Source organism: Notamacropus eugenii, chromosome 3 (genome assembly GCF_028372415.1).
Source record: "Notamacropus eugenii isolate mMacEug1 chromosome 3, mMacEug1.pri_v2, whole genome shotgun sequence".
Classification (NCBI taxonomy): domain Eukaryota; kingdom Metazoa; phylum Chordata; class Mammalia; order Diprotodontia; family Macropodidae; genus Notamacropus; species Notamacropus eugenii.
Genome location: NC_092874.1, coordinates 387,163,168 through 387,191,012, shown reverse-complemented (window position 1 = coordinate 387,191,012; position 27,845 = coordinate 387,163,168). Strand labels below are relative to the sequence as shown.

Genomic DNA, 27,845 nt, shown 5'->3' with positions numbered 1-27,845 from the left:
AGAAATCAAGGCTTCTGTGTCCCAGCCCACCCAATGGGCTCAGGCCATGGAAGAGCTCAAAAAGAATTTTGAAAATCAAGTTAGAGAGGTAGAGGAAAAGCTGGGAAGAGAAATGAGAGACATGAAGTCAAAGCATGAACAGCAGATCAGCTCCCTGCTAAAGGAGACCCAAAAAAATGTTGAAGAAATTAACACCTTGAAAACTAGCCTAACTCAATTGGCAAAAGAGGTTCAAAAAGCCAATGAGGAGAAGAATGCTTTCAAAAGCAGAATTAGCCAAATGGAAAAGGAGATTCAAAAGCTCACTGAAGAAAATAGTTCTTTCAAAATTAGAATGGCACAGATGGAGGCTAATGACTTTATGCAAAACCAAGAAATCACAGAACAAAGAGAGAAGAATAGAAAAATGGAAGATAATGTGAAATATCTCACTGGAAAAACAACTGACCTGGAAAATAGATCCAGGAGAGACAATTTAAAAATTATGGGACTACCTGAAAGCCATGATCAAAAGAAGAGCCTAGACATCATCTTTCATGAAATTATCAAGGAAAACTGCCCTGAGATTCTAGAACCAGAGGACAAAATAAATATTCAAGGAATCCACAGAACACCACCTGAAAGAGATCCAAAAAGAGAAACTCCTAGGAACATTGTGGCCAAATTCCAGAGTTCCCAGGTCAAGGAGAAAATATTGCAAGCAGCTAGAAAGAAACAATTCAAGTATTGTGGAAATACAATCAGGATAACACAAGATCTAGCAGCCTCTACATCAAGGGATCGAAGGGCATGGAATAGGATATTCTAGAAGTCAAAGGAACTAGGACTAAAACCAAGAATCACCTACCCAGCAAAACTGAGTATAATACTTCAGGGGAAAAATTGGTCTTTCAATGAAATAGAGGATTTTCAAGTATTCTTGATGAAAAGACCAGAGCTGAAAAGAAAATTTGACTTTCAAACACAAGAATGAAGAGAACCATGAAAAGGTGAACAGCAAAGAGAAGTCATAAGGGACTTACTAAAGCTGAACTGTTTACATTCCTACATGGAAAGACAATATTTGTGACTCTTGAAACATTTCAGTATCTGGGTACTGGGTGGGATTACACACACACACATGCACACACACACACATACATAGAGACAGAGTGCACAGAGTGAATTGAAGAGGATGGGATCATATCTTAAAAAAAAAAATGAAATCAAGCAGTGAGAGAGAAATATATTGGGAGGAGAAAGGGAGAAATGGAATGGGGCAAATTATCTCTCATAAAAGAGGCAAGCAAAAGACTCATTAGTGGAGGGACAAAGAGGGGAGGTGAGAGAAAAACATGAAGTCTACTCTCATCACATTCCACTAACGGAAAGAATAAAATGCACACTCATTTTGGTAGGAAAACCTATCTCACAATACAGGAAAGTGGGGGATAAGGGGACAAGCAGGGTGGGGGGGATGATAGAAGGGAGGGCATGGGGAGGAGAGTGCAATTTGAGGTTGACACTCATGGGGAGGGATAGGATCAAAAGAGAATAGAAGTAATGGGGGACAGGATAGGATGGAGGGAAATATAGTTAGTCCTATACAACACAACTATTATGGAAGTCATTTGCAAAACTACACAGATTTGGCCTATATTGAATTGCTTGCCTTCCAAAGGGAAGGGGTGGAGAGGGAGGGAGGTAAAGAAGTTGGAACTCAAAGTGTTAGGATCAACTGTCGAGTAATGTTCTTGCCACTAGGAAATAAGAAATACAGGTAAAGGGGTATAGAAAGCTATCTGGCCCTACAGGACAAAAGAGAAGATGGAGACAAGGGCAGAGAGGGATGATAGAAGAGAGAGCAGATTGGTCATAGGGGCAATTAGAATGCTTGGTGTTTGGGGGGGGGGAGGGGATAAAAGGGGAGAAAATTTGTAACCCAATATTTTGTGAAAATGAATGTTAAAAGTTAAATAAATAAATTTAATTAAAAAAAAAAAAGTCAAGAAAAAAAAAAAAGAACTGAATCTCCCTCTTACAACAGCTGAGAATGCTCCCTTCACCTTGTTCATCTCAACACTGATGTCTTCTGAATGCCCTACTTTCTGACCAGCTGCTGTGCCATACTGCTATCTGATCTGTGACTGAATGCTCCCCAAAACTTGGGTCAATGACCAAGGCAAATGTCTTCGGTGCTTTGTTAAGGCTATGTGCTCTGCAGTTCTTGTCTTGTTGTTTGCTTGTGCTAAGTGTCAGGTACTAAAGAACACCAACGTCAATTAATGGTTTAATTGGAATTGTAGAGAAATCCCATCATTGGGCACTTGACTTTAGTTATCCACTGGAGTTTACAGACACGATGGAAAGTAAAAGAAAGGGGAAAAAGTGAATCACACTTTATAAGGATACTCATTTCAGCTGTTTCAATGAGACAGACACAGATGTGCTAATGAACAGTCTTTAGGCCAGGAATGTTGTACACTTGGCAAAAACAGAGAACAAAGTACAGTGTCACATGGGCAAGATGAAAGCAGGGCTCAAACCTTAGCAGACAGGGATTACATTTTAAGAAAAAAACAAAACAAAACAAAAGTAGAGCTCAGAGAAAGCATTAATCCCAACAGCTCCAGCGGAACAGCAGGAGGAAGGAGAAGAACATCAGGCGTTGTGGTTTGAAGCGAGGAAGCCAGAGGTTTGTGAAGGTAAACAGGAAAGTGAAAGGAGCGATGTGGAAATAGACAAACAGCATGAAGATGTGAACAAAGGCCTATGGAGACCAGACGCTGAAAGGCCAAAGCTGAGAAGGAGGAGGAGGAAGAAAGCGTCCTAGAATGCAAGAGCAGATCCTCAGAAACCTCAAGTGGAAAAGAATCACAGGGCAACATAATAATTCTGCGTTCAAGATAACACTAAAAGGAAAAGCAAAATTTGACAGTGAAAGGCATAAAACTTGAGAGAATCCAAAGAAATTAAGTGCCTCTGAATTTCTGTAAGAAAAGGGTTTCTATTAGCTTTTTTTTTTTTTTTTGCTTAGATCCCATCAAGAAAGTCATGCAACGGGATACTTTGTTAGCCCCATGATGAATGGTTTTGTTCTAAGAAGTCAATATTTTGGTCCTTGGGGTGGGCTAAATTTCTGCAAGAATCCCCAAACCCCTTTTCATACTGTCACGTTATACTCCGAAGTCCATAGGCTGTTAAGAAGCTGTGCCTGGTCTACTTGTTCAAAAATGCAAAATGATATTCACATTAGGGGCAAAAATTTCCAAATACCTAGGTTTCCAATCAGCAGGACTTAGTCCTGAGACGCCCGAAACAGCAAAAGTGGTGAAAGCGAAGCAATACCAGATGAAACAGTAACATCAGGGTAATAGTGAGTTTCCAACAAGGGACAAACCACTGTCAGTCATCCTTCACTCTCCGAAATGTATGACATATTGAATACATCGAGGGGAATCCAGCTACGGAAAGGAACCTACCCAAGGTTCCTATAGAAGGCTGCTTCCAGACCTTGAAAAAGTCTAAAAGTGGTATTGGCCAATTTTGCAGGATCCAGCTCCTGTGAAAGTCAAATACTGAGGCTGTGATACAGAGTGAGATGACACCCCTGTCTAGCCCACCTCTAATGCTCTCCATCTCCATCTCCAAACCAGATTATTAAATTACATGATTTCTGTAACACACCAATTAAACACCTAAGTGATGGTATTGCCCTTTATTACCTGACACAGAATAAACAAACAATGTGGAAAGAGAACAGCCAAGGACATGCAGTAATTAAGCTGCCAACCAGTTTTCATTGTTATAACCCATTGTAAGCAGTAAGAAAGAAACTCTTTGTTCTCTCTCTCTCTCTCTCTCTCTCTCTCTCTCTCCCTCTCTCTCTCTCTCTCTCTCTCTCACACACACACACACACACACACACTCACATGCACACTTTTATTTTAGGCAGATAAGTATAATAAACTTTCTGAAAAAGGACTTCACTCTATATTATGATGTTTGGACACAGGAATGGGCTAAGAAGAGAACAGACCCTCTTCCTTAATATAACAAACGATGAAGAAGCAATTATTTGGTCTGAGACCAAATTCATTCTCTCAATGGTCTTCTAATATATTGAGATCTTTTCTGTCATCTCTCTCAGAGAATCCCAAGCTTCAGAAAAATAGGTCCGCAAAGGCCTAAGTCCAACCAGTTTGTGGCAAGGTATCATTTACCTCTCCATTTGTTCCCTAGTGTAGATATGGTTAAGCAAGAAATGAGGTATATGCTCCAGTAAGAAGGCGAACTTTGAGGTCAGTATCCTTTTCCTTCTTATCACTCAGAGTACCCAGTAGAGGGTTCTAGACAAAGGTACAAAGAAAGGAATACACAGAATGTTTGCTTCTGGCACGTGTTCAGATGTATAAGACAAGAATATGAAACTATCAGGGAGGGTGGATGTAAATGTGATTCACTGGCTAGGGCAATAGCTATACATATATTATATATATATATAATTGGCTGTGGCAATAGCTATACATATATAGATAGATAGATAGATAGATAGATAGATAGATAGATAGATAGATAGATAGATAGATAGCTATATATAGGCCCCCTATATATAGCTATAAAGCTATATATAGGCCCACTTTTCCAAAGCAACTTTTCACTTCTACCTGAATTTTTATATTCAATTTTATTCTACAAACATTGACTGGCTCCTCTGTGTAGAGCACTGTGCTAAGCACTGGTGGAGATTCAAAGTTCCCTGACTTCGTGGAGCTTAGGGTAGAACTCCACAGACCTGGATTTTTGTAGAATAATAAGAATACTCTCAAGATAGAGTATTGCTATTCTGGACATTGAATCTGAGCTGCCCAGAAGCATGAAGGAAATAGAGAGATTCTAATTAGAAAGAACTAAAACTCTTCCTTCACTTACCAGAGAAGCCCTTTCCTCTGCGGTTTGAAATCCGACAAAGAAAAACTATTAGTTGGGTTTCATAATGATGGAATGTGGGAAGGTAACTGGATTTTTACATTCATCCAAAGGGGCGAGATGGGCCAAGGCTACTACCTGTGATGATGAGAGGCAGTGGTCCATGGAGCTGTTTCTAAAGTGACAAGTACCCAGGACAGCCAATATATGGCTTCACTTTTCTGCTCCATTCCTCAGCACCATACACTGGTAGCTCCTAAGTAGGAGCTTTACTTGACTCTTTCCTACTTGAAACTGCTGTGTCTAACCTAAAAAGGCCTTGATGATGAACCAGACGATCTAACCAGACAGATGTATTCTGAAAAGTGTCAGTGTGTCGATCTCAATGTACAATGACACATTCATTTTAGAATGAAAAGATACATTTATATAAAATTATTATGAAATTAATCAAGTTCTTCAGCATGATAAAAAAGGAAAGAGCACTGGATGAGAAGGCAGGCAACCAGCGCGCTACTCTTGGTTTTGCCAATAACAAGTTATGTGACCCTAAGAAAATGACAATCTTTCTGTATCTCAATTCCCTTACCTTTTAAAAATCAAGACATATACAGTAACTATAGCCTGGGGTCCATGGGCAAATATACATACATACATACATACACATACACACGCACACACACTAACCTGTAACTGAAATCTAGTATTTCCTTCAATTACTTAGAAAATTTTGAGAAGGAGTCTACATAGGCTTTAATAGAAGGCAACAGGGGATCATGACCCCCAAAATTAAGAAGCCCTGATTTAGATCAGATGTCTCTGATATGCAGCCTGTGGGCCACATATGGTCCACAACATTCCTAGGACAGCCCAAAGCAAATTAAAATGGATTTGAGGAATATTTAACAAAAATAAATAAAAATTCGATCAAACATAGGTAATATCACACTTTTAATCTAAGTCAGCATGTGGCCAACAAGGATCTTTAGGTATGGATTACTGATCCCCATTTCTGAATGAATTTGACACACTGATACAGATGACTTCTAAAAGCCCTTCCTTCTTCAAGATTCTAGGAGCTAAAGTTGTTTTGGGGCAGCTAGATAGTGCCATAGTGCACAGAGTGCTGGGCCTGGTGTCCTCAAAACACTCATCTTGAGTTCAAATCTGGCCTCAGACACTTCCTAGCTGTGTGACCCTGGGCAAGTCACTTAACCCTGTTTGTCTCAATTTCCTCATCTGTCAAATGAGCTAGAGAATGAAATGGCAAACCACTCCAGTATCTCTGCCAAGGAAACCTCAAATGGGGTCAAGAAGAGTCACAGACAACTGCAAATGACTGAAAAAACAACAAAAAAGCTGTTCAACCAATTTCAAAGGGTAAGTGTGAAAATTAGATGATTTAACATATTACAAAGCACTTTAAAAAGTACATAGAAATTTGTTATTTTGTTATTGAGCTATTTTTCAGCTGTGTACAACTCCCTGTGACAACTTGGGGTTTTCTTGGCAGAGATGTTAAAGTGGTTTGCTACTTCCTTCTCCATCTCATCATACAGATGAGGAATTGAGGCAAACAGTGACTTGTCCAGGGTCACACAGTTAGTAAATGTCTGAAGCCAGATTTAAACTCAGAAAGATGAACCTTCCTGAATCCAGGTCTGGCACTCTATCCATGTGCCACCTGGCAAAAAAATTATCATTATTTTGTAGTACTCATCCTTATTAATTTGTTAAGTTCAATAAACATTTACTAAGCAATTACTATGTTTAAGACACTATGCTATGCAATGGAGATACAGGTATAGGAAAAAAATTCTTCTATCAAAGAATTTACAATATATTCCAGATGGTCATGACATTTAAATAAGTAACTATGAGTAGGTCACAATTTCTCTAGGTTTCATTTTCCTCATCTGCAATTTTTAAAAGGGGGAATGGGTTGGGCCTAGATTATTTCTAAGGTACCTTTAAGCTCCAAGTCAAATAATCCTTTGATCATAAAGAGAAATATGTCTCAAGAGGGAAAGGAGACTAAAAAATAAAATGTTGACAACACAAGTGAGTTTTATCTTTATAAAGAAGAAAAGAAGCGGAGACTAGAGAGATTGATGTGGCTACAAAGGAAACTCTCAGATATGGTTAATATGACAAAAGACATGTGCGAAAGATAAAAATGAAGATAAAAAGGCAAGAATACATACAAAAGTATGGCACAATTATTAGATTTAAGCCTCATATCATTTGAAGCTTATGAAAAATTATGACATAAAGTAGATTTTAAAAGCTCTGTCTAGGTAAGAAAAAAGAAGAAGAAAGCCTTTATAGAGAGAACTGAGGAATGTTATCTCTAGAATATAGAATGGTATCATCCAGCTCTGTTTTACAGGTTCATCTTTGACTTTCATGACAAGCCACATTTCATAAAAGTGGTCAATGCTGCTCTCACTAGGAGCAAACTGGGTAGAAAATTTTAGGAAAGATATTGAAAAAAGTCTTCCCCAAATTCCTCCTCTGAAATTTTATTCAGGGTGTAGAGGAAGGGCTTTTCAAAGCAATGTCAGCAGTGTACAAGGTTGGCAAGTCTTGCCAAACTAGAAATGACTCAAAAGTACAGGCCTAGACTGCCTCGTCACCAGGATAGATGCAGCCACGAATACTTCAGCCACAACAATTCTTAAAGAATGTGTAAATCTGTGAGCTGCATCTGAGGGAGGAGCGCTCACAATGATGGAATTATAGATGCTTAAATAACCAGAGTACTGAAAATGTGAGGGCATCGTGGCAAAAGTGACCTGAATGGGTCAAAAGTCAAGTAATTTGTGGATCAACAGAAGGAACAGGGGATGGCTGGCCCAGGGACAGAGAAGACTTAAGGGTAAGGGGTCATGATGGTCATCTCCAAAGAGATAAACAGTGACCACATGGAAAAACAAATTCTTCTATGAAGCTCCAAAGGGCAGTACTAGGTGCAGTAGGGAAGAAGTACCAGGAGAAAGATTTTGGTTCAGTAGGACAAAGACTTTCCTAAAAGTTTGAGCTATTTAAAAGTACATTGGAAGACCTTTCGAGTTGGTAATCTCCATGTTATTAGGGAAATTAAAGCAAAGTCTGGATGACCACCACAGGGGATATTACATAGGGTGATCAGGCACTGAGCAAGGGAACTAGATTAGACAAGGGGTGAGGAACCTGTGACCTCAAGGCCCCACACGGCCTTCTAGGTCCTTGGGTGCAGCCTTTTGACTGAATCTGAGTTTCACAGAATAAATCCTTTTATTAAGCGGGGATTTGTTTTGTGCAGTTTGGATTCGAAGGGCTACACTTGAGGACCTAGAGGGTCACATGTGGTCCTGAGGTCTCAGGTTCCCCACTCTGTACTACACAATCTCATGTGTCCCTCTCAAGCATGGGATTTTAAGGCGGCATGACAGATCAGAGAGAGTAATCTACTTGGATACAGGAAACCTAGATTTGAATCTCATTCTATAATGAACTGACTGACATATACACAAAGTGTGTGACTTTGGGCAAGTCACTTAACCTGCCTGAGCCTTTGTTTCCTCATATATACAATGGGGGTAATATTTGCATTGGGAAAGGCAATAAGCATTTTTACAGTACCTACCACATACCATGTTCTATGTTAAGTGCTTTATAAATATCACTTCATTTGATCTCACAACAATCTTGAGAGGCAGGTGCTGTTATTTTCTACATTCTACAGTTGAGGAAACTGAGGAAAACAGAGGCGAAGTGATTCGCTCAGGGTCATACAGCTAATGAGTATCTAAGCCACATCTGAATTCAGGCTTTCCTGATTCCAAGTTCACTACTCTTACCCCCTGTACCACCTAGTTGCCTCACTACATATTTTATTGGGTTACTGTGAGGAAAGGCCTTTGTAAATCTCAAAGTGCTATGTAATAAATTTTTGGACATAACCGATATGGAATTTTGATTTTTCTTGGTAATACATATTTGTTATAAGGGTATAAATTTTCTTTTTTCTTTCTCTCCAAAGGGATGGGGAAAGGATATTGGGAGAGTAATCAGGGATAGGGAAGGAAAGGAAAGAATTAAGATAGAGAAAGAAAGAAAGGAAAAGAAAAATGAAGAAAGGGATAAAGGGAAGAAGTAAAAGAAAGAAAAAAATAAAGAAAAAGATAAAGGAAGAAAGGAAAAAAGGGAGAAAGAAAGCAAAGATGACAATTAATGCATCCTTTTTCAAAATTCAGACAAGAGAATAGAAGGAAATCCATAAAGAAGGACAGACAAGCAGGATGGTACGGAAAACTACAAGTTGATCTTACTGCATACTTAAAAAACAAGCTGTAATATATACCTGCAATTTCATGTAACATCCTCTACTATGTGTGTGTATGTGTTACTGTGCTAACTTGGTGGTTGGCTGTTGTCCTTTGTCTTCAAAGAGGACCAAAATGATATCACCATGATAAAGTGAAATTTCAGTGTCTCTGACTGTGGCTGATCAGACCAATATGAATTCAGAATGCTCTACCACAGATTGGACACAGATGGTCCATGTGAATATTTGGGATGGATAACCCAAATTTGCACAACTTGTATTTATTTTGTGCTGTCTCAATTCTGCTTTGCTCAAAGAGCACAGCACCCTTTCTGATGTGGGCATGTCATACTGAGTAGTCCTGTGCCAGTGTCTCCCATGTTGCACAGTCAAATCCAAAGTTCTTGAGAGAGACCTTGAGAGTGTCCTTGTATTGTTTCTTCTGGCCACCTTGTGATTGCCTGCCTCATGCAAATTTTCTGTAAAATAGTCTTTTTGGCAAGTGTACATTTTGCATTCGAACAACGTGGCCAGCCCATTGGAGTTGTGCTCTCTGAAGCATAGTTTGAATGCTTGGCAGTTCAGCTCGAGTAAGGACTTCAGTGTCTGGTACCTTATCCTGCCAGATGATCCTCAGAATCTTCCTAAGAGAGTTCAAATAGAAGCAATTCAGTTTCCTGCCATGGCACAGGTAGACTGTCCATGTTTCACAAGCATATAACAATGAGGTCAGGACAACAGCTTTGTAGACCTTCAGTTTGGTAGTCAGTCTAATATCTCTCCTCTCCCAAACTTTTCTTTGGAGCCTCTCAAACACTGAGGTAGCTCTGGTAATGCCTGCATCAACCTCATCGTCAATGTGTACATCCCTGGAAAGTACACTACCAAGGTAAGTGAACTTATCCACGGCATTCAAAACTTCTCCATTTGTTGTAACTGAGGGTTCCATGTATGGATGGTATGGTGGTCCCAGGCTGATAGAGCACCTGTGTTTTCTTGGTGTTAATTATTTAGGCCAAAATTAGCACAGGAAGCAGAGAATTGATCCATACTTTGTTGCATCTCAGCTTCAGAGGCTACACTGAGTGCACAATGATATGCAAACAGAAAATCATGCACCAACACTCCCACCACTTTGGTCTTGGCTTGTAGCCTTTTCAAATTGAAGAACTTACCACCAGTATGGTAGTTGACCTTGATGCTGTGTTCATCCTCATTGAAAGCATTTATCAACATGGCTGAAAATATCATGCTAAAAAGTAGGAGAGCAAGTACACAGTCCTGTTTCACTCCGTTGGTGACTAGGAAGGCACGAGAACACTGTCCATTATCCAGAACCAACGCAAACATGCCATCATGAAAGTGATGTATAATATTGATGAACTTCTCCAGGCAACCAAATTTTGACATAATTTTCCATAAGCCCTCGTGACTAACAATGTCAAAGGCCTTGGTTAGATCTACAAACATTGTGTACAGACCTCTGTTCTGCTCCTGGCATTTCTCCTGGAGTTGTCTGGCAGCAAACATCATATCTACTGTTCCTTGGCCCTTTCTGAAGCCACACTGGCTCTCAGGTAGATGACCATCTTCCAGGTGAAGGATCAGCCTATTAAGGAGGACTCTAGCTAGAATCTTTCCAGCAATGACTAAGAGAGAGACCCCCCTGTGATTGTCGCAGGACAATCTATTCCCTTTACCTTTATAGAGATGGACAATGGAGGCATCCTTGAACTCCTGGGGGATAACCTCCTCTTGCATATAACCTGGAAAACTTCAGTCAGCTTTTGTATGAGCAGTGGTCCCCCTACCTTATAAATCTCAGCTGGAGTAGAATCAGGTGCATTGGCACATGAAAGGAGCCTCATGGCGCTCAAAACCTCTTCTTCAGTTGGAAGTTCAGCTAAGGAGGGACTGACTTCAACCTGAGGTAAACGGTCAATGACCTCAGCATTGATTGAGGATGGTCTGTTGAGAACACTATGGAAGTGCTCAGCCCATCTCTCTAGGATCATGTGGCTCCATCAGCACTGAGTAGTTGGGATGCACCATAGGGTTTTGGTCCGTAAATATCTAACTTGGTACACAATAAATGTTACATAAATGTTAGCTATGACAATGATGATGATGGTGATAATGTGTGGCCTTAGCTAAGTCCTTCGACCTCTGTGACCCTCGGTTGCTTCATCTATGAAATGGGTATAATAATCACATTAATTACTTCAGTGGGTTGTTGTGAGGAAAGCAGTCAGAAATTTAAAAGCACAAGTTATACTAATCATTACTATTCAATGGTTTCTACTCAGCTCATGTTTATACTGAGCATGACTGAAAAGACAAATAGGACTCTCCATGGACAGTCCATTTTACAATGACCTGCCTTGGGACTTCCAGAAATGACTGGATCACAAGAGCAAGCACCATCCCCTCTTCCCCACTCTAGGAATCAGTGGAGTTTTCAGCAGAAATGAAATCTTCCTTGAAGGTGAATATTCAGAACAGTGAGGTGTCGTCACTGATACACAGCACTTGGCGGCTGCTGAAAGCCTACTGAACAGCAGGACACTGCACCCAAGTGAGACAATTCAGAGAGAACACCTTCAGCTCTGCATTAAGGCCTCATGTTTCAGTGTGTCAGCCTGGGCCTTGGACAGGCCACCCATCATCCTGCGGACCTCGTTGGTGTCAGATCTGCATAGGAAAGTCAGACTGTGTGCAATGTCATCAATGTGCGGTTCCTCTTTAAACACAAACTTATCAAGTCCCCAGGCCTGTGCTCTGGAATATTTGGCCAGGCTCTCCATCAAAAGGCATGGTCATGTTTTATTGAACTGCACCTAGTCCCTGATCAGAATAGCAAAGATGATTTTTTAAAAAGTAAAATATCATGAATAGGCATTACTTGTGGCTGTTCAGGGATCATTCATTTATTCGTTTCACAAGCATTTATAAATCCCTTACTGTGTTCTAAGCACTGGCTTTAGACAAAAATGAAACTTTCCCTGCCCTCAAGGTACTTCATCGAGGGTGGGGAGAAGAATACAACATGCACACAGAAAAGTCCATAGGAAAAAGACACAGAGCAGAGAAAAAGAGAGGAACTTCAGAGGGAGTGCCAGTTTTTATATCAACTTCTAAAAAGCAGATGTGGCACATTAAAGAGATGGGAAATGTAGAAAATGGAGCTACTTAAGCTCTAGGCCCTCCCACTTGTGGTGACACATCCACTTTTTCCGTCTGTGTGCTCCTTTGAGTCATCCTGTGTCAATAGTAGGGTAGCATGGCTAAGTGAAATCCGCAGGTGACTCAAATTTCTCTTTGCTACCTGACCCTGTCAAGTCTTCTGTCAGAACCTTAAAGAAAGTACATGATGATTTCAATAAATGTTATTGTCTTCCACATACTGTCCTGGAGGGCGGTCCAGATTCAAAAGGAAGTGAAGGAGGAAAGAGAGGCCCAGACAATACATATTTGTGACCTTCTGCCTCTGTTCAGAGAACACCGAACCAACCTCTGCCTTCTGACAGTATGATAATCTGTCGTGTCCAAGGCTAGTCTCCACACTGGGAATACCTTACAAAGGAGAAATCACAAGGCCTGATCACCAGCCACTCCCACAAAATACAGAAGATGCTCTTTCCTGAGGCTGTCGCCTTTGCTCTTATTGGGATGTGGAAATGCTGTGGATTCTTTCCACTTTTCAATTACATCAGCAAGACACTGCTGATCTATCTCCAAATGGATCCTCAGCCACGCTGAATAATATAGATTATAAACCATACATAACTCTATGGAAAGTAAATGGATTCTTGGGGCTCAGCTGCTCACAAAGATCCAAGCTTTGATTTTCAGGAGGAACAATGCAATGACAATACACGGAGCCAAGATCTGAGGCTTTCCCCTGACAAAGTGTTCCATTGCAAATGGCATGCTGGGGTTTTTTGGTTTTTTTTTTTTTTTTTTAAGTGTCAGAGAATTTCTGTCTGCCCAAATTAGAGACATCAGCACAAGCCTTTCTTCTCCTTCCTGTTGATGAATGAAAGAGCATTTTCAATTGTGTACAACTACGGGCCTTATGGCACATCATTTCTAATCAAAGGCTACTCTGTGATGTAAACTGTTTGAACAGGCAGCTTAAATCACGGCTCAGTGGGAGAAGAGGAAGGACAGTGAGAGCACCTACTGCCTACCTACTTCTTCAGGATAGCTCAAGGGACCCAGGGAGTGGGACCAGGGCCCAAGGCAGCACTCAGGTGCTAAACAACTGGATCCTCTGGGAACTGTTTCCAAGATCCGGGTCAGGTAGGCATGACCTAAGATACTGACTTGAGGGCAATGACCCTCATCATCCGGACACCTACCTATTTTCCAACTCGGGGGATAGTGTTTAATTGTTGGAGCACAAAGGGCTAATGCACAGAAAAGGTTAAAGCCAGGAAGCAAACCTCACTTTCCTTTCCCATCTGAGACATACCCGTGGGAATAACCTGTGCTAGCATCAAGTCATACAGTGTGACAAACTTGATCACCTCCACCTTGCTACTCTGGCAAGATTAGATTATTTTAATATTAATGAATTGCCTAATTAAATGCCAATTAATAATCTCCATCGCTCAACCTAACCACAGCAGGGTGGCTGTCAGGAGGAACCTTCTCAGAAATAGCTTGGCACAGTTCAAGAATCCATGGTGAAAACAGAGAATTTTGATTTGTACAAGTCAAAGGAGCCTTCCTTTGTGCAGAGCTGTTTACTTAATTCTTTTTACAAGAGGAAAAGAAAAATTACCAAACAATGATTTCCTGCTTAACCTTCAGAGTACAATTATGAGAAGGCCAGGAAACAAGTGAAAGCTCCACCCTTATCTCCCCCTCTTCAAGCTCCCCTGCAAATTAACTGGCTATGCAGTGAGACTTTGAGAATAGACATAGTCTGACTGACCTGCAGTCTCTCATCACATTTGGCAAGACTCCGTCCAATTAGCAGACCTCTCAGCAGGCTGTCTGAAAAGGCTGCTGTAGGGAAGGAAGCAAAGACTCCTTTTCTCATTGGTGAGAGAGGTCATGGGCCTGGGGTAGGGAAGGCAATTCTGATCCCCATTCCTGCAGTGTGAACAAAAATATCCACCATCCCTCAGCAAAGGAGAGGGGCTTTTTATCTTGGGTGATGATTGGTGAGTCAGGTGTTTCTATGGAGGTTGGATTGTCCTCTTCCCCACAGCCCATGACCAACCACCCATTTTTCCTTTCTGTACTTTATCCAGGATCACTCTACGTTACGCAGGAAAGAGACATCCTTCTGATGGAAAAATAAGGAACAAAGTATCCTAACTTGTCCAAGTTCTAGAGAAGGATTGATAGGGACTACATCCTGGGTCTCTTGATTCCATATTTTGATGATCTTTCTATTATCCCTATGACTCTTAGTTCTCCAAGGTCATTGAAGGCATTCCTCCTCTGATGCTATTAATACTTTATCTCTAAAGAAAGCCAAACTTCACGTTCAGTGATCCATGAAGTGTTATGGAAAGTTGATGATAATTAGAATTAAAGGATCACAGGAGTGAAAATGGGAAAGACCCTGAGAAGTAATAATAGCCCCAAACCTTCATTTCACAGGTGAAGAAGCTGAGATTCCAAGAGCTAGAGATGCCATATTTCCAAAAGAGAACTTAACTCTCAAGATGTGTGTGGAGCAGGGCAACCTGTAAGTGTCAGTTACTTTGCTTCTGTTAATAGGTGGTACTGGATACAGTCAGCGCTCCATTCTCATGATGAATGCCATTAATTGGCCTCTAGACATTACTACTCCAGAGAAAGAAGCTTTATTTCTTCTGGCCTGGCATCCCAGGAATAAAGGAGAAAGAGCACTTGCCATCCACTAGAAAGCAGAGAGACAGATTGATAGTGACTTCACATGATGAGGTCAGGCTATCCAGCCCCTCTCCTCCCCCTCCAGTCAGAAACAAATAAACAAAAACCATCATTCAGACTAAATGCTACTGCAGCAAATCCCCCAGAGAGAAGAAAATGGAACACTGGAAAAAAAATAGGGAAAAGGCTCTTCCAGAAGGGGCATGTGCAAGGAATGGAGAGAGGAAAATGGTGGGAGGTTAAGAGAAGGAAGAACCAAAAACTCCTGTTACAGACACAAGAGGGGGACAATAATTAAGGTGAGGTTGTGAAAGAAAGCAAAAAAGGAAGATGGCCCAGGAAAGGGGACAGAAGGGCTAGAGACGGCACTTGCTGTTTTAGGGTAAGCTTCCTTCAGCTTGCTCTGGTCTGTTCTCCCGTCTCTGCAAGATTCATGGACAAAAAGATTTAACGTGCTCCCAGGGGTAGCTGCCTGACCTTGCTCTAAGAGCTTCAGTGACAGAATCCAGACCTGAGTTGTCATGAGAAGAGGAAAAAGTAAGTCATAAAGATCGAGTTCTTTCTAATAACAGGCCCAGCAACAGCCTGTCCCATCAATACCAGTCCCATCTGCCATCTTCTGTCTACAGAAGTGGGGGCAACCTGGTCACTGTGCAGGCTGCCAGAATGCTTCCTTTGATCGAGCTGCATTATGACTTTTAATAGAGATGATTATCACATAAATGAAGGAAAAGGGCCACTGAACTCCATGGCAACTTGCCAGCACACACTGTAGCCGCCAGTGGTTCTGCTCAGAGAGATTTAAAGTCCAGCTTAACCTTGATTTTTAATAGAGTCACACTTAATGAGCTTTAGTGTCCACAATAATAATTTCCTTATTTCCTCCCCAGCAGTCAGAGTCATGGTCAGAGGGAACGCGCTGGAGGCAGGACTGACAAAAGCCTTCTGTAATGGCCAACACATTATTATCAGCATCATCAACATCACTGTCCTTAAAGCCTTTGCTGCTTGGTGTAATTATTATCCTCAGAACCCACCATGGGATGACTGAAACTCACATTAGGCAGATGTAATAAAAGAACAATTCTGGGGCTAAAGGCCTCCCATACCCCACAGCTTTGCTAGAGAGTCCCTGTGGGGCTAAAGCCATGCAAGTTCATGGATCAGATTTGCTAGAGGGGAAACTATCTGCACCTTGATTTAATCTTGACCCTATCACAGTCACCATCTACTTGTTTCTGACAGACTCCTTTTTAACTAGATGATCAGGAGAGGTAGATCAATTAATCAACATACTTATTAAACATAGATGTGCAAAGCAACCTGCAGGGCACTCTGGCAGTTATAAAGTATAAGAGAGAGGACTGAGCACTGGAGTAGAAAGTTGAAAACAGATAGCTAGATGATCCTGGACAAATCATTTCTGTGCTTGAAACCACAGTTTGTTCATCTGTATGATGGGTATAGTATTCCCATTACCTACCTCAGAGGGCATTGTGGGAATTTTAAAGTGTTACGTAAAGGTAAGTTATTACTGTTTTATTATCATTCTGACCTGAAGGAGATGATAGTCACCTTAGGAGGAGAAGGAAACATGCATAGATACAGAAAGACAATCTAGAACAGCTAGCCCAGAAGGGACCTCAGCAGTAACTTCAACTAGTCTTCTCCTTCATACGTAAATCCCATTTACAACATAAGTAACACGTGGCTATGTAGACTCTGCTGCGATATTTTCAGTGAGGAGGAAATTCCTTACTTCACAAGACAATCTGTAATACAAGAGCCGTAAATGCTCTTTTTACGTTGAACCGAAAGCTTCCTCCCAGGAACTTCCACTCAATGGGTTGCCTTCTGGAGCCCCAAAGAACACGTCGGTACTTTCTTCTACATGGCAGCTTTCCACATGCTCGAAGTCAGGTATGATGCCCCCACCAACTTTCCTTCTTTAGAATAAAAACAATCTCATCCCACCCCATCTTTCCCCCTCCCCTTTTACCCACCTGTACAGTTCTTTTAACTACCAAGTATATGAGAAACTTTCATAATGTACTGGATAGTCAGAGAAGGCTTCAAGGCGAAAGTGAGACTTAAATGAGAACTTCAAGAATGGGTGGGGCTTAGATAGAAAGAGAGGACAAGAAAGATGCACGCCACTTCGGCACCATCTCTCACAGCCATCCTCTTAACTCTGCGTGCATAACGACCATCTTAATTGGGACCCTGATAACCTCTCATTTGGATTACAGTTATTGCAGTATCTTTAAAAACAATAAATGTTCATTTTTATTATGAACTTGTCATGCAGTCTTTTTTCCCATTATGTACAGTTTGCTTTTTTAATAGCTTAAATTAAACATAGTATTTTGTAATTTCAACATTGTTCTGACAGAGCTTTCTCAACTCCCTTCAGCCATCTTCTTTTCACTTAAAAAAAAAAGATTCATGCCTGTTTTTTTTAGTATCATTATCATTACCCCCTAAGAAAAACAAAAACCCTATACTGTAGTAAACACAATCATGAAAAACAATCGCTCCATTGGCCATGGCTGAATGTGCAAGTCTCATTCTGCACCTATAGTTCATCACCATCAGAAAGTAGGAAGCACGATTAATCCTCAGTTCTCTGCCAAATTTGTCATGGCATGGATGATAGTTCTCAAATCTTTCAAAGTTATTATTCTTTACAGTGTGTAGTCACTGTATAAATTGTTCTCTTGGCTCTCCACACTTTACTGTGAATCAGTTTGTACAAATTTTTCCAGGTTTCGTTGAATCTGTTCCTTCTGTCATTTCTAATGACATACCAATATTCCTTTATATTCACATAAACATACCATAATATGTTTAGCCCTTACCAGCTGATGGACACCCATGATGTTTACAATTCTTGGCTACAACAAACAATATACTTACTTAGATCTGACTTTGTTTGTACGAAAAGTGTTTTGTAATTGTGTTCATATAGTCCCTGGGTTTGTTTTGGCAGGTAGACTCCCAAATATTTTATACTATTGTGCTATAAGAAATGGTGAACAAGAAGACTTCAGAGAGTCTCGGAAAGACTTATATGAACTGATGCTGAGCGAAAGGGGCAGAACCAGGAGAACTTTGTACACAGTAACAACCACAATGTATGAGGATTTTTTTCTGGCAGACTTAGTATTTCATTGCAATGCAAGGACTTAAAAAATTCCCAATGGTTTCTTAAGGCAAAATGCCTTCCACATCCAGAGAAAGAACTATGGAATTCGATCACAGAATGTAGCAGATCACTTTTCTGGTGTGTGTGTATTACGTTTTGGTTTGTTACATGATTTCTCTCATTCATTTTAATTCTTCTATGCAACATGACTAAGGTGAAAATATATTTAATTGAAATGTATGTGTAGAACCTATATAAAATTGTATGCTGTCTCAGGGAGGGAGGGAGGAGGGAGCAGGGAAGGAGGGGGAAAAAAATCTAAGTTATATGGAAGTGATTGTAGAACACTCAAAACAAATAAAATAATAAAAAAATACATTAACATTAAAAAAAAAAACTATATTAGTCCATGTGGATCCTTTCCCTCCTTTCCAATCTTTTTGAAGTGCAAGCTTGGACAGTGGAATTGATGGGGCAAAGAGTATGCACAATATAGGGACTGTTTGTGTACAGAATCAAATTGCTTTCCAGCTCTACTAATAGGGCAAGAACATGCTTGTTTTCATACAAGCTTTCTAACAGCTGTCATTTTCTTTTTTTTTTTTGGTCATCTTTTCAAATCTAATAGACATGAGAGGCCATAGAGCTTTAAAAGTTCATATTTCTCTTATTATTAATGATTTGGAACTTTTTTCATATTATTGTAGATAGTTTGCTTTTCTTCTCTTGAAAACATCTTGTTCATCTGTTTTGATCATTTAGCTATTGGAGAATGGCTATTCTTATTAGTATTTGTATCAATTCCCTATATATCTTAGCTATCAGAACTCTATTGAACACAGAAATGTGCTACACGGATCCTCCCTCCAAACCCCCGGTAAATTATTTCCTTTATAATTTAAGCTACATTGATTTTATTTCTGCAGAGACTTCTCAATTACTTACAATGAAAACTGTCCATTTTTTTGGTCAGTTTTCTCTATCTCATGTTTGATCAAGAAGTCTTCTATACACAGTTGTAAATGGTATCTCCTTCCTTGCTCCAGGAATTAATGTGTGGCCTGTATTCATTTGAAACTTGCTGTAGTGGTGTGAGAATTGGTCTAAATCTAATTTGTCAGACAGGTTTCAAGTTTTTTGTTGAAGAATGAGTCCCTTTTTCAGTAACTGGAGTCCCAAGGTTCATCAAGCACTATGCTTTATTTGTTTGTGGATATTGTCAGCCTAATCTGATCTAAAGTGATCAGCTTTTTCATTTTTTAACCAGTAGCAAATAGTTTGAATAATTACTGCTTTATAGTCCATTTTGAGATCTTGTTCTGCTAAGCTGGCTCTCTTCCTCCTCCCTTCATCCAGGCTAGAAGTACAACGACAACTCATGGGCTCAAACTCCCTGCCGCTTGGCATGGGGGCTTTAACTAATGCTATTTTTAACCAAAAATGTCCTTAGACAGCCTGGCGGCCATCTGCTTTTGAGGGATCACCATACTGTGCTGGACTCAGTATAGACAACCAATTGGCTTCGCATATTGTCACTCAGGACTCTCAAGTTTAAGGCAGCGAAGCTTCAGTCTCCCGCACATGCCACTTAATAAGGCCACCTTTATTCCCACTTTTCTATACATTATTTCAGTTTAGAGTTTTGACCTATAATTGATTCCAGATGAACTTTATTATGATGATGATAGTTATTCTGTGCAGTAAAGCAAGCTTTTGGTAATTGATTGGAATAGCACTGAACCCATTCATTCATTTAAGTAATATTGTCCTTTTTATTACACTGGCATAGGCTGACCAGATGCAATGGATATCTCTCTGATTCCTTAGCTTTGTCTTTATGTCAGTAAAGAGTGTTTTATGGTTATATTCACATTGTCTTTTGTGTGTGTCTTGGTAGCTGAACTCCCAGATATTTTATATATTCTGTAGTTAATTTCAACGGGATTTTTTTTCTAACTCTCCCTGCTGGGTTTTGTTGGTAATATGTAGAAAGGCTGATGATGGTTTTGTGTGTTTATATAATATCCAGCTACCTTGCTGAAGTTATTGTTTAATTAATTTTACTTGCTTCTCTTGGGTTCTCTAAATAAACCATTATTCATCTGTAAAATGTAATAATTTTGTTTCCTTCATGCATATGCTTACTCTATTTCTTTTTCTCATTTCATTACTATAAAAAGCACCTCTAGAAACATATCACACCAAACAGGAGTGGTGACCAATGGCATTCATGCTTTACCTTGATCTCATCATAAAGGCATCTCACATTTATTCATCACAGAAAATCCTAGCCATGATTTTCAATATATATTATTTGCTATACTAAAGAACCATCCATTTATTACTGTGTTGGTTACTATCTAAAAAAAAGACTCAAGCAATTAATAAAATTTTTAGTAAATGTCTACTATGTGCCAGGTACTGTACTTAGAAATGGATGTTGTAATTTGTCAAAAGTTTCTTCTGCATCTACTGATGTAATCATATGACTTTGATTGTTTTTGTTATTGAGGTAATCTATTCTGGAGACAGGACGACTCATCTTCCTGTATTCAAATCTGGTCTCAGGCACCGAATAGTTGTGTGAACCTGAGCAAGTCACTTCACCCTGTTTGCCTCAGCTTCCTCATCCATAAAATGTGCTGGAGAAGAAATGGCAAACCACTCCAGTATCTTTGTGAAGAAAATCATAAAAGAGGTCATGAAGAGTCAGACACAACCAAAACAACTCAACAACAATAACAACCTTTACCCTCTACAGTCTAGATTCCAACTACTTTCCAGTGTTATTTGTTACTGACCCTTTTCACAAACTATGTTCTGGTCAAACTGGGTTACTAGCTATTCCTTTTTTGCTGTCTGCCTCAGTTTCCTCGACTGTCAAATGGGGCTAATAACAACAACCATCTCTCAGGGCTGTGGTGAGGGTCAAATGAGACAATAATTGTCGCTTGGTGTACAGTAGATGCTACAGAAATGCGTGTTCTTTTTCCTCCCCCTACCCCCAAGGAAAAAGGATGAAACATATTACCCACTTCTTAACAGAGAAACGGACTTAATAGACTCAAAATGAAAAATGAGATGCACATTTTTTGGACATGGCCAAGGTGAAAACTTCCTTTGTTTGAATGAATATCTGTTTTTAAAAAAGGGTCTCATTGTTCTTTTCCTTTTTTCTAATAAAAAGAGGTGGGTGGAAGGGAGGAAAAATAAATGCTGGCTGATTACAAATATAACTAAAAAAACCAAAAGGAGGCAGAATTCAATTGAACATAAGGAGGAACTTTTTAACAACTAAAGCTGATAATCCACCAGGCTGTCTCATACAGAAGTGAGCCTTTAGTTGCTTTACATGTCAAAATTGAGGCTATCATGAATATCATACAGAGGGTCCCTGCACTAAGAGGAAACTGGGACTAGAATGAGATGATCTCCCAAGTCTCTGCCAGTTCTTTGGGCTCTATTTATCTCTACCAATCACCACCAAATTCACATATATGTTGTGGGGATTATAGATGTGAAATTACTTTGCAAAGTATAATGTTCCACACAAGCCAAGGTGTTATTTTATGGTGGGGGGGAGGGAGAGGTGAGGAGGAGGGGAGGAAAACTGAACCTACAATTCTCCAAAGAAACCTTTTTATCTTCCATATGTCCCCTCTTACAATGGGGAAGGCAGGGCACAGCAAGGAAATGAAATGACTAGAAAGAAAGTACTACCAAAAGGTCTAAAGAAAATCTTTCTTCTCATTTCTGAACACTCTTGATCTTTCCTTGGAGCACTTTTCTCAGAAATAAAGTCCCCTCCTTGGGCACCCCGAGGCTGCAGCTGGGGATCAGTCAGAGGCAATGCCAGAAACAGGAGCAAGTAGCATCCAAAGTACCCTCTACCAAAGGCGTTGGCTGTGAACATTGGCATAGGGACAGTCTGATTCCCGGAGCCCTTTCATTCCTTCCTATTGATTGATCTGTTTTTCTCTGCAGTTGCAAAGTGAATGTTCTCAGGATAGAACTTGCAATTGTAAAAATCTCCCGGGTTTGGGGGGTGTGAATCAACTCTAGCTGGACACCCCTCTGTGTATGAGGTGACAAGTCACACGTTCCAGAGATTGTTACCTTGATTTACAGAATTGGAGAGTGTGCAGGAGAGGCACTGACCTCTCTGTTACTCTATTAAAATGGTAACTCTTTCTTTCCCTCTCTTGTTACTGAATCATCGACATATTCAACTGCAAGGGACTCTCTCTGGATTCTGTAAAATGTTCTCGGTCAAATGAAATATGTTCTCCATTTTCATGGAGTATTGGATTTCGTAATGATTAATGGGGCACATATAAACTGATAAACGATATTAATTTGTTTTAAGGGAGTCTGAAAAGATTCCAGCCACTTGTTTCTCTACTAGTTGTCTGAGTTATTCCTTATTTTCTGGGCCTCAATGCCATAAGGAAAATATCACCTTTTTCAGGCTGTTGTTAACATTACACAGTCGATCACAACTCCCTCTAGGTCAGTATGCATTCTGTTACAATTTAGGAAAAAGTCCATTTGCCATCAAGTTTCATTACAGTCTTCTTCACCTTGGACCCCAGCCCTTTCAAGATTGTTAGCAATAATACTCTTGAGCCAACATCCCTGGGGTCTTGCCGCCTTCTCCAAAGGCCAAAAGGTTTTGCACCATAGAGTCAGCAGAGAGACAGTACTGAGGGATGTACCTGAAATCTCCTGTGAAGGCTGCAGGCATCCAACCACTTCTGATTTGTTGGTAATGGAGCCTCCTCCTTCCAGGACCCGGACCATCTCCTGGAGGTGCTGGCACTCCTCCTGCAGCTGCTGCTGCTCCATCTTGAGGCGTTCCTTAGCAAGGCTGGTTGGGTTCATACTCAAGTGGAGCACTTTTGTTTTGCTGTGGTCATAGTGACCCTGGAAGAGGAAGAGAGAAATCCTAGGTGTCACCAGTGGCAACTTACACACCTGAAGGTTAAATTTATAAAATTTAAAAGAGTCAAAAGATCCCAAACAAGCATATCCAGTCTAAATTCGTCCATTAGCTCCACAAAACCATAATCAGTTGGAACAATGTTAAAAGAGGAAATGTTTTGCAGTAACAGTGTTATAAGTGGGGAATCCCTTCTTGTAAAGAGGTTGAGTGGATGGCAAGAATTTGAATGAGGTAGGAGAAAGGAGGAGAAATGAAAGAAGGAAGCTATGAAATGAAGTCCGCAGAGCTGGGAGAGCGTTGGACACACAATAACATAGAGCTGAGCAGCAGGGAATGTGGGTAAAATTGTAGGTGCTAGAACAAAACAGAATCTGAACCAGAACGGAAACTAAACCAGAAATTTAGGAACCAAAGAAGGTTTACTGAGTTTGTCAGCAAAGCATGGAGAGTCCCCAAAGAAACAAAGAGACAAAGCTTCTATAAGTTTCAATTTCGGCAGGAGGGGAGTTAGGTATGGGGGACTTTCAGGACTGGACAGAGCTCGTGGCTGGGGGTTTGCAGGATAGGAATAGGGTGGGGGCTGTGGTATGCCTTGATTGGGCAGAGCTTGCTGCCCAGCCCTAGTAAGAGGCAAGGCCCTTCTTCAGATCAGTTATCTATTGTACCCCTGGCCAAATAGACAGGCTTATCCTTGCTGTTTCGGTGGAAAGGAAGGTTGCAGACGGAATGGGAGTTACAATACAAATGGAGCCAGTGGCAAGATGGACAAAACATACGTGTTTCTAGTTTACTTGAATACCCACAGGAGCCACATGGGCAGGAATTCAATGTGGTCAGAAGCATGGGCTGGTAGTGGTATAGGCAAAGGAAACTTCAGGTGTTCAAAGGGCATGGCAGGTAGAGCATGGAAGAACGATGAACTGGACAGAATGGCCAGAGTTGGTCTTAAGCCATGAAGGATGTCCTGTAAGGTGACCAGGACACGGAGTTAAGCTGCATAGAACAGGAGGGAGAAAACGATACAGGATCAAATGGGAGCTCCGCAACAATTCGGTTATAAAGTTTTAATGGCACCATTACAAAAAGATCTCGACCAGGATGCCTTTCTTTGGGCTATGCTGTTATTTCATTTTTCAAGACCAATTAAGAGGATCACCATTAAAAAAGAATCAAAAGATCATGTGTTCTGTTACAATTTGTGTTCCATATAAATGAACTGCCAAGATAACTGAAGCTATTTAAAGTACTAAAACTTTTTATATTAATTATTTTGATAAAAATCCTTTTTAAAGGTATTATATACTTCCTTACTAGAATGCAGAAGAGGAAGAACAAGTATAAAAAGTAAACACAAGAATCAGGTCCACAAGCACTGGATTTGGGGACTATTTAATGTTGGGGTTCATCCTGGGAGTCTCTGGAGCATACTTTATTACAGCAGAAGACAAGAGAAATTCAGAATAAGGTAAGACCCCAGGGCTGCACGTAACTCTAGCACAACCATTTCTCTCCCTTCCAATATGTACTAGCTGAGAAATAACCAAGCTTGTTCAATTGGAAGTTTACTTTTATCCACAACTCTGAGTCAGTGTGGCTCTTTGGCATTCCTCACATCGAGTAAAGATTATAGCTTCTGTGATGGCCACTTTCCTTGAATTTTTACCTTATGCTTGACTTCTTAGCTATATTCTGTAAGATCATAAAATCAAAGATTTAGATCTGGAAGGAATCTCCAAAGTTGTCTAGATAATACTGAGAGTCAGCATTCTGGATAACTAAGGCTCCTTTCTTTTCTCTGCCTACTTATATACTAACCATCTTATTCAAGATTCAATCCAAATATCTCTTCTTCCATGAATCCTAATCAGCATACTTGCAGCATATAGTGATCTCACCATCCTATTAATTTCTAGAGTGCTTATTTTCTGTATTATCCACTTACTATGTAATTACCTTTTCCTTTCCCACTCCTACTGTCTTCAATTATTGAGCCCTTCCCTCTCTCCAGTCTTTCTAGCATTGATTATACTTTCACTCATGCTTTCCCTATCCCCACTGGCCTTGCTGGGAGAACTGAAATACTCCTTGCTCTCCGTTGCCACTTCCAGTCTCCCTCTACCACCATCACTAAGTAAACTCTTTTCCTTTGATATTCATACAATTCATATTTATTGCACAATCAAGATTCTCGTGCCTACGGTCTACTACCTCCAGAATCCTCTGCTCTTTTCCTCAGTGAGTTCAGGGTCTGGCTTAGTCTTTCTGTCTTTTACAATTCCTTCCTTCATATTAAGGGACTTCAATCTATATCATGATATCCTTGCTAACACCCCAACCTCCTAGTTCCTCAGTTTTTTAGTTTCCTATTACCTCCTCAACCTTACCTCACCCACATACAGAGATGGTGATACCCTTAATATTATCCTATATCACCCACTGTATACCACTTTCATGTTCATGAACTCTGAAATTCCTTTATCTAATCACAATATTTTGTCATTGCACCTCTTCTTCTGCCTTCCAAACCCCAAATCTGTTTTTCATCTTCAGTATACCCTCTGCCCCTAGCCTTATCCTTCTACCTCCCAGTTTTTTCCCAGGCCATCACCCCTGCTCTGGCTATATTCTCATCCCTTCAATATCTTGAAACCTTGGAGAACCAGTTGAACTTTGCATTGTCTTCTCTCAAGTCCCTTGCCCCCCTCATTCTACTGAAGATCTTGCCCTACAGGCCTCAGTTCTGGATGACTCCACCATTTATTGCCTCAGTGCCTACTCAAATGCTATAAAACAAACCTGGAAAAAGTCATGAAAAACTGTTGACTGGGTCTAGTAATAATGGATGTTACTTAACCTCAACTAGGCCCTTATTGTGCCAAAGTATTCTTTCTACGCCTCTGTAAATGACTCAGTAACCCACTCACCACAGTGGCACTTCCAGGCTTTTTCATCTCTCCTCAAATTTCCCTTGCCCTCAACCTACTTTCAGCTGAGAACCTTGTCTCATATTTCACTGAAAAAAATTGAGGTCATTCACTAAGAGCTCTCTCTTCTTCTCTCTTCTTCATTTTACATCACTAAGATATCTTCTGTCATTTTCTCTTCCTTCATCCCTGTTTCACTTGAAGAGGCAGCCCTTGTAGGTACACAACTTTACCCATTCCACTCTGTCCTCTCCAGCAAAACTGCCCCCATATCACTCTTACTTTCTCATTTATTTTCAATCTTTCTTTGTCTACTGACTGTTTTCCTGATGTCTACAAATATGTCCATTTCTCCCTCATCCTCAAAAACACTCACCTGATCTATTTATCCTGCTAGCTAGCATCCTATATATGTTTTCTCTGCATGTCTCTTCTCTCTTGTGTCTCTGTCTTCTCTTTTTAAAAGTTAAACTCTTTCAGAAGGCTGTATATGATTGGAGTCTACTTCCTTTCCCCTTATTCTCCTCTTAACTCTCTGCAGTCTGGCTCATCAATCAACTGAAACTGCTTTCTCCAAGGTTATCGATAATTTCATAATGATCAAATTTAATAACATTTTCTCAAAACTTATCCTTCACTTCTCTGCAACCACTGCTATAGTTGATCAGCCTCTTCTTCTTGATATTCTTTTTTGTCTGGGTTTTTGTGAAATTGTTTTCCTCCTTGTCTAATCATTTCTTCTTAGACTCCTTTGCTACGTCTTCATCTAGGTCACTCCCATTAACCATTGCCCACGGTTCAGTCCTGGGCCCTCATGTATTCCCTTTTCATACTGTTTCATTTTGTGATCTCATTAGCTCCCATAGATTCAGCTTTTATCTCTATGCTGATAGTTTTTAGATTTCTTTGTCAAGTCTTCACCTTTTTTTCCTGAACTCCATTCTGGCCTGGTCAACTGCCCACTGGACATGTCAAACTTGATGTCTCATAGATGTCAAATTCAAAATGTCCAAAATTCAACTCATTATCATTTCCCCCAAATGTTCCCCATTTACTAATTTCCCTAATATATTAGAGGGTACCATCATCTTCCCAATCACTTAGGTTTGCAATCCACATGTCATTTACGACTCCTAACTCTCTGCTATTTCCCATATTCAATAAGTTACCAAGTCCTGTCCTTTCTAATTTTTTAATATTTCTTTTATAAGCCCATTTCTCTCTTTTGACACTGCCACCATGCTGGTACAGGCCCTCACTGCCTCTTACCTGGACCACTGAAATAGCCTGCTGGTAGATCTTGCCTGCCTCAATTTTCTCTCCATTCTAGTTTCTCCTTCACTTAGATGCTCATGTTATCTTCCTAAAGTTAAAATTTGAGCACTACTCCCTGGCCTCCATTCAAGTCAAAAAACCCAGTGTCTCCCTATCACTTCCAAGATCAATACAAAATTTCTTATTTGATGATCAAAGCCCTTTTTGACTTGGTCCCTCTTCCTATCCTTCCAATCTTCTTACAACTTACACCCTTTCCCACATACTCTGTAATCCACCAACACTCACTATTCCTCACACATTCTACCTTCTGACTCTGGGTATTTTTATTGATAATCCTACCAAGTTGAAACATTCTCTTTCTCTCTTCATCTGTACCTCCTGGCTTCCCTAAGGTCTTAGCTAAAGAAGCCTTCAGCAAGAAGTTTTTTCCAAAGAATTTTTGCAACTAGTGTCTGTGATAAAGACCTC

At 40.3% G+C, this 27,845-nt stretch overlaps 1 protein-coding gene across 2 annotated transcripts in view; it reads right to left on the bottom strand.

Annotated features, from left to right (window-relative positions):
• Positions 1–27,845, bottom strand: part of MAD1L1 (mitotic arrest deficient 1 like 1) — an 852,423-nt gene that overhangs the window by 269,606 nt on the left and 554,972 nt on the right. For both annotated transcript variants that reach the window (XM_072597719.1, XM_072597720.1), the window contains exon 16: positions 22,949–23,156. In XM_072597719.1, the coding sequence (XP_072453820.1) occupies positions 22,949–23,156 (208 nt within the window). The remainder of the gene's footprint in view (positions 1–22,948; positions 23,157–27,845) is intronic.